The sequence below is a fragment of the Pocillopora damicornis genome, chromosome 11 (assembly GCF_964200805.1).
Source record: "Pocillopora damicornis chromosome 11, jaPocDami1.2, whole genome shotgun sequence".
Lineage (NCBI taxonomy): Eukaryota > Metazoa > Cnidaria > Anthozoa > Scleractinia > Pocilloporidae > Pocillopora > Pocillopora damicornis.
This window is the reverse complement of record NC_142680.1, coordinates 17,921,525-17,929,728: the sequence shown is the minus strand read 5'-3', so window position 1 is coordinate 17,929,728 and position 8,204 is coordinate 17,921,525. Positions and strand designations below refer to the sequence as shown.

General features: G+C 37.5%; 1 protein-coding gene across 2 annotated transcripts; it reads left to right on the top strand.

Annotated features, from left to right (window-relative positions):
- On the top strand, positions 1-7,303 carry LOC149037925 (uncharacterized). 2 transcript variants are annotated; one of them, XM_089186557.1, is made up of 16 exons: positions 1-553; positions 632-734; positions 1,312-1,532; positions 1,621-1,670; positions 2,103-2,184; positions 2,310-2,480; positions 2,607-2,752; positions 3,060-3,171; positions 3,690-3,773; positions 4,420-4,600; positions 4,842-4,931; positions 5,043-5,111; positions 5,198-5,258; positions 5,837-5,905; positions 6,045-6,232; positions 6,501-7,303. In XM_089186557.1, the coding sequence occupies exons 1-16, from the start codon at positions 119-121 to the stop codon at positions 6,617-6,619; spliced, it is 2,181 nt and encodes a 726-aa protein (XP_089042683.1). In that variant the 5' UTR covers positions 1-118; the 3' UTR covers positions 6,620-7,303. The 2 variants fall into 2 exon arrangements, with proteins under 2 accessions (XP_089042683.1, XP_089042684.1); XM_089186558.1 differs by having other exon boundaries at positions 2-553; positions 7,021-7,266.
- Positions 7,304-8,204: the final 901 nt, after the last annotated feature.

Here is an 8,204-nt window from a genome sequence, read left to right as displayed (position 1 = left end):
TTAAAGCCGTCCTAAATGATCATCTAAGTCTTCCCAGTAGCTCATTAGATATGCATAAACATTTCGACCAATCTGATCCTTCACTCTTCGGTGGACGAGCCAAGGTGATCGCCACGAAATGCGTCGGTTAAAGCCCGTTTTCTTAGATGTAAAGAATATTGGGCGCGATGGAAAGAAAACCACCGTATCGATTCCGCTGAGAGTGGATCTTGGGAAGCAGCCTCATAAGAGTACGGAGGAAAATAGTCAGGACACCAACAGTCCAGTAGAACAAGATGTCCCTCTTGGCGATCTCGATAAGCAGGACCTCTCAACTCAACAGCAAAATCGCGTTTTGAGTATCTCTGCTAACTGGGAAAAGGTACGGGAAAAGTTGCTGAATTCGTACATTGAAGAACAGCATCTCCCAGACAATGTGAACTGTGTGAACTGTCCAAAGAGTATCGCTACAACAAGATGTGAGTACTGTGGCCCTCGCCAGTACTTTTGTGTTGGATGTGCTCGAGCTCTACATGTCAATCGAAACAAGTTTCATGTACTTGAGCAATGGAAGGTGTGTATGAATATTTTGGGGCCAGTTGTATTCTAGCTACTTTTAGTGTAACATATCTTGCTTTCTTTATTTTAATAGGATGGGGTATTTTCTCCTTTGTATGCAGACGAGGCAACTGTTAGCTATGGCCATACGTGCAGAACCGCAGCAGTAAAGCTGTTCAGACTTCTGGATGCCTCAGGTCAGTTCATTTCATTTATAGTGGTTGGAGAATACTAGAATGGTTTAAAAACGAAGCGTTCTTTTTCAATTTTATCTGTTCCTTTTTCACATTTTCCTGCCGCTTGCCTAAAATCAAGAACGCTAATGATCTTAATGATAATGATACGATTTAAATTCTCTCAACATGTCAGGGCCAGTAACTAAAATCAAACGATCAGATTGCTCCATTGCCTGTCCAATATTTTCTAAGTATTGGACCGGGTAATGTCCTGAATGATCCCACATGCAATTAAGTTTTTTAATGGCTTGCCAAAGAGAAACAATAAACTTGGCTTGCATCTATCTGTAAGAATCTTTTCTGTCATGCTGGGAGAATATTGGTCCTTGGACTTTTCTGTACAGACCTTGCTGCACTTGGTTTGTACTGTCAAGACCTTGGGCCAATATTCTCTTAGTATGGCCCTTGCACTTGGTTAATAAGGTGTCTATACAGCCCTCAACAAAGTAAGAGGTATTTAAAGCTGTATGTAATGTTTTTTTTTCATTTTGTTTACTTAACTTCTTAAGTTGTTCATTTACTTTTCTATGAATGTCAGGAAATCATCACCTCAAATATGTACAAGTGTGTGATTGTGAGCTGCATGCTATCACACTCTTGAAATGCCAGTTCTGGCCAGGGTCACCAGCAAATCCCACCACAGGATTCAACTTCAAACTGATGGAGTTTGTGGAGAAGGTCTTTCTTCATTGTCAAGTGTCCCTGCTAAACATCACTGAAATGATCACAGAACTCAATCCTCAGCTACAGCCAACACATGTAGGTTTGCTCACAAACAGTCTTTTTGAGACATGACATGACTTTTTTTAATTGATTGATTCTGGTTGAATGGTATGTTTTTTTTTAGGTGAGCTCAATTTACAGTATCCTTAATTCAGAATACTTTGAAGAATTCAGGTATGTTTGCATATAGGTTGAGAATATCAGAGCTGCTAATTTGTGGATGTACAATGTCTTCTAAGGTATTATTGATATTAGAATTAATATTATTTTTACTATTATTATTGTTGTTGTTCTTGTTATATTAGTATTATTAATATTATTATTATAAGTAGTAGTAGAGGTAGTCACATGATTTACAAGTGCTTATTTATATTATTATTTTATTCATTTATTTATTATCTAGTCCCCCAGCTAATATAGATCTCAAACTCATGCTTTGCTTTTGTCGCTTTTGTGTTCATATGATTCAAAGATACATTGACTGTTTGCTTTAAGGTCAAGATTCCATTTACATTAATTTACAAAACATCTTTCTTGTTGTACATGTACATTTACTGACTTTCTTTAAGAAAGTCCTGATTGACATTTTGTTGTTTTCACATGAAGGTATTTCATGTATCAGTACAGGCATTGTACAAAGTACAATGGAAGTTTGTACAATGGAGCTTGGTGTCCTATATGTCCAAGGGTAACTATACATTGTAATTTGTTCTGAATAGTAGCTTGCACTGTAGTTCTGCAGTAATAATTGTATGTTGTTGTTGCTGTTCTTTTTTATATCTATTTTTCTCTTTTCCCCTCTCTTTTGAACAGGATGATGGTGTTCTCATTGAAAGCATGGATGGGTGCTTTGGACTGTGCAGAAAGAAGGACAAAGGGCATAATTTAGGAACACCCAAACATGGAACACTCCTATTTGCAGACCAGGATGATGTTGACAATTTTGTCAACAGTTATGGCAAAGCTGGAGCAGACATGGAACAGGTCTGTACTTAAGATAATGCAATGCTCATACATTATGGCATAAATGTTAATTTGATAACTGTATGATTTTCCTTTTGGCCCTTTAAATTCAAGATTTTCTGTTTTTGTCCCTTTTTTTTTTCACAGAACTGCAGTAAGTTCCATGCTGGAGAGGTTCTTTCAGCTTTAAGATCAAAAGGCAAAAACAAACTCTTTGACGAGAAAGGTGTCTTTGGGCGAGTATGCAGACATGACTTTCCCAAAGGATTCCATAACATAAAGCATGGTGAAAGGTATGGAGTATGTAAATACATTTTACCTAATGTTTTGCCCAATCCTATATGTATTGTCTGTTAGAGAGTTACATGATAGAGCCATTATTATGAATTTGTCAAGCTGACAATTGGCACACTTGTATAAACAATACAGGTGCATCCTATGATTCTTTACACTATTAGCATCACCATTGTATAACTTTGTTATTAATTTGAATGTCATATTATAGGAAATATGTTCAATTTGTCTTAGTTTTGTGTAAAAAGATATAAAAGAAAAAATTGGTTATTGATTCACCTTTTCAACAATCTTTTCTCTTTACAGAATATCATACTCTGTTTATGAGCTTAAGAGGCTTAGAAGTCTTAATGAGAGCACCAGAAACAGAGTAATCATCATGTATGACATTGCTTGTCTATTAGCACACCATTTGAAGGTAACTAAATTTTTTGAACATGGATGTGCAGGAGGCTAAATGGTAATCTAAAGTGGTATTTAATTATGTGGAATTGTCCAAAGTATTTTCTATTAAATTTGGGATGAAATAAAATAATTTATTGGAACAGACTGGAATTATGTGAATTGTGGAAAGGAAATGAAGATGTAATCATCAGAGTTATTTACTGAATTTTGAGCAATTGGCTTAATCAAATAAAATGTCATTTTTGCAACTGACGTAATTCCATTGTCTGTTTCATCACTTCCTTTCATGGGTACTGGCTTGCTCCCAACATATGGGGGTTCATAGTTCAGTGGGTAGAGCATTGCAATGACAATGTCATGGGCTCAAATCCCAGTGGGGCCAGATTCTTTTCTTCTTTGTGTTTGGTTTAATTCCCATTATTGCTTACATTTAAATTGCATGAATATCTGTGAGGATCACATCTTAACTTCAGAATAGTTTATTACTACTGACACAATTTTCATTTACATGTACATGATTATATGTATTAGTGTTCATCTCAGGAAAGCCTCTTGGAAGGTGTTGATGTTGCCATACCCATATTCCATTGCTATGGGCACAAGGCATCATGCCAGGTTAGTATATATCAGTTTAACAGTAAATGGCCTTGTGGCAATGTGAAAAAATGTGTGGCAATACCTCAACATTGGTTAAATACAGTTGTAATCATACACATCCCATACTTACCTACCAATGCCCGGTGAGCAGTGTGGGATCTGAAATCTGACAGCAGTTTCTAAAATTGAAAGCAAATGATCTGCAAGGGTCAGCTAAGCAAGCAAGGTGAAATATTTAAGCACATGTACATGTTCCTTATAAAAGAGTGGCCACCCTACATAAGCCTATCAGCTTTGGAAATGACCACTAACCAGTGAGCCTTTACTCAAGGTTAATTTTACCTAGAATGAAAATTAAAATTTTAAGTATATAGCCTGCAGTGCAGGTGGTTTTGGTGGTTGTCATCTTTTGAGTGTTTGTTTTACTGGAAAGTTGGGGCAAAAATACAATGCGTGAGGAGGTCTCATGCTCCAACTCTCCACTGTTTTCCTAATTCAAGATGGTGCTTTGAACACTCAAGTTGGAAATATTCATTCACACTGCTAAAATCTGCCTGCACTGCAGGCTAGTACATGTATTTGCTAAATATCTGATGCAAGGTCCATGCCATATTAATGCTTTTATCTTCAATAATGGTTTTATCTTCAATATGATTGTGTGTAGATCCAGTACAGTCCAAGAAGGATCAAGGGAACTGGATTGACAGATGGTGAAGGGGTGGAAAGGTTATGGTCCTTTCTGAGAAGGTTTTCCTCTGTCACTAAAGAAATGAGTGCTCACAAAAGGACAGATGTTTTGACTGATGGGCTTCTTCACTATGCCCAACATTTGTATCACAAATTTGGTATGTTTAATTTTATTGAACACATAACTTTCACATTTCTGTGGGTTTTGCTGAAAAGTAAAAGGGATATCAACTATTGACCAGTACTTTAGCTGGACAGCTTTATCTACCCTGTGTTTTCTGTCGTAGTTGCAATTCTTCATTTTTTCAATATGGACATGTGCAATGTATGTACTGATGTAACTCGAGGTTGACTAGTCTTATTAGTACACATCAAACTGATTCCTTTTAATGTTCACAGGTTTTAGTCTAAAAGCAAAGTTTGCAAGGGCAGAAATTCTTCTACAGGATGTCAGTGCAAAGCTTAAGGAACTCACTGAAAAACTTCCAGGTATACATTTTAAAACTTTTTTTTTTTACTCATTGCATTGAAAAACAGCACAATGACTTACATGCATGCTATATGATTATTGCAAATTATACTTGTATTTACCTGTACTAGATTGTGATGATGATGTGATACAAGAGTGGCAAAAGGAAGAATTTGAAGCACTGAAACCAAAAGAACACGGTAGTTTTATTCCTCAGCATTTGTTAACAATCATTAGGGAGAACAGTTTTTTTTGTATTCACTAATATATTATTAATCTGTCACAGGATTAATACTGCAGTGGGACGAATCATATGTCAGCTTGCTCCTCATGTCTAAAAAACTCAGGTATATGGTGTGTGGAAGTACCACCTACCAAATTATTCATGACTTACATTAGCGAGTACCTGAGCTTTTCGAAAGCGATTAAACTTGTAAAAGGCGAAATTCCTACCTAACCAATCGTTGTAGTGGACTACGTGAAACTGATCCTTTAGTTGATTCATGGCATTACCTGATCCTTTGTGACCTCGGCTTAAATAGAGCTGTTTTGTAGAGCTTTCTTCGGTCAAACCCAGTCTGGTCAAGTCAGGTAAAAAACCAGTCAGCTCAGCGATATTTAATAAATCCACTTTGGAGCCAACTTTGTCGTTGTTAGTCATTGTCTCGAGGATAGTCAACAGCCGTAATAGATTCCGGCCTTCCCGCAGCCAGCGAGTGCCCCCAGGAAAGCCTTTTTCCCAGAAGAAGTTTATCGGGTTGTCCCCCGTCCGTCCGTTTATTTGTGAAGGTAAAAACCTGTTTTCACAATAATATAAATATAGTATTCGTACTCCCCTTTCTTTCCACCCTAGCAAATATAATTACTAAGTATTAAACTGAACATATTGTGTACGTATCTCCACCCATTTAAATTTTTTTTTCAGAAATGAATTGAGCTGTGTACAAGATGAAGATCAAGGGAAAGTAAAAGATGTTGAAAAGAAAATCAAACGGTAAGTCATAAATATGCAAATTCCTTCCTTGCAGCAACGACTGGAATAATCAGGTTCTGCAGACAGGGAATTAAGGGTGCCGAAATTAAAAACAAATAATAAACTTACTTAATAACTTACTTACATTTATTGTACATAGGAACGAGAAGGCCATAGTAGCCATGGAAAAGAAGCATCACATCAGAGAAAGATGGTCCGATCTGTCTCGTGTGTTTGTAACCGTTAAGTCACGTCTCTACGAGAAGAGAAAGAGCGAACTCTTGTTGAGTTTACATTGCATGGCATCCGAAAGATGTTTTTTGGTGGAATTGAAGCGAAAATATGCTGGTAATAAACTGAAGAAACTGCTATGTAAACTATTTAGTAGCATGTGTATTTTGGTGATCATGGTCTGCAGTAATTCCGTCGTTATGTTGCTGCGTATGCCCGTTGTTTTTAACTGCGACTCTAGGCATTGTACTGGGATTATTTGAGTAGGGGTATGAGGGCTAAATTTTCCCAGTTCTCAAGTCTTACACATTTACATTTTTCCGTCTAATCCGTAAAACTGTCACTGAATTGCGTTTTTAGTTATTATAAACTTTTTAATTTTCAGATGGCCAAGCAATTGCCATAAAGCTCTCAAAGCAGATCGACAAAGTCGTCAAGTCCATTCACAAAACTTTGTCCGAAATAAATGGGTATCTTCCCAATGATGTACCCAATTCTTTATGACGATGCTAAGGATCCTAAGAGCAGCATTTACTCTGAAGTCCAAGAGGAAGGGGACACCGTTCCTGCTCTTGTTAGGAGGCAGATAATTGACCTTTTCTGCTTACACAACAGGTGTCAGGAAGAGCTTGAACTGTTGAAGGAGGAAATGAATCGCCTTGTCTCTTTTCTCCAAAACGAAATCAGGCTTATAGACGAATCAGTGGATGCGTATCTGCCTTACACTGATAACCCTCTTAATGCAGGAGTGATAGCTTGTCTTAAAAAGAAACGGATGATTCATTGTAATCACATTTCCTCGCTGCTGCTTTTATGGGGTGGTATCTTGGATTCTCCTAAACCTATTGGTCATGCTGAGGTAGCAAAAACCTATGCTAATTTGAGTGGCATCGACTATCCTCTAGATGACGAGAAATCAGACGAATCGATGATGGAGGAAGTTGTGGACGATGAGGCCTTTGTGTTGGAACTGACATCAGACAGCGAATTATCTGATAATGAATAAAACTCATTTTGTCTCTGGCGCTTGCCAAAACCATACAGAAACAGCCTCTGTTTTGTTTATGTGCGCGCGCCAATAGCGGGTAAACTTCTCGGAAAACCCAACAAATATCAATACATTGTGTAGGATTATACTGACTGGCCAATCATCACAATATGTTTTAATAAATTCTCACCGATGGCAAATTTCATCTCGGTGGTGATTTGTAGCAGTTTTTACGTTATTAGGATTATACGTAGCATGTGTAGACGGCGTATTTTATATGCTAATCGGTGCCGAAGCTCCCTCAACGGACACTCGTAAGTGGACAGCTGTACTAACCCACCTAGTCAAAACTCCGTTATATTAGACTCCCATACAAACTCTGTATTATTGAAAATCATGTTTGTATGGATTGGAGTTCACTGGAGGTACAATTGTAGGCGTGGAACAGATGTCGGACCATGAGTCACCGTTATCAATTTTGAGAGGTCCACCATTGTCGAACAAAAACATTAGTCATCTTTGTCCATCTGTACCAAAAGGAATGATAGATAAATAGATATTAGCAAGTATGGGGTGGGTGCCTCGAATATCTTTATAAACTCCGTATTATAATTATCGCATATATAAGGCACTTTATAACTTAGGTTTGAATACTCTAGTTGATAAGCCAAATACTGAATTTGGTCGTTGTTCTTCTGTACATTGTCAATTCGGACCATCCTTACTGAACTGAGGTGACGCTTTTTGAGCGTTGCATGCTTAACCATCACCCGTCCAACAAAAATGGCCATGCAGATATACCCATGTACCACCTTTCATTCTTAGATGGCAATGGATCTCATTGTGTAACCTTACTATACAGTGCCTCTTATGAACGCAGTCACATTAACTGAGCATATATATATATACATGTTCCTAACAAATCTGTCTTGAAAGTGTTTAGGCAATACATATCTTGGTGGCATCCATGAAATAGTGAATATGAGCCACATAATTTCAAATTTCTGTTTTGTATGATATCAAGTAAAATATATCAGTATACGTCCTTCGTGAGGCCATAACGAAATTGACACACCCGTAACGGAATTAGCACGTGCCGGA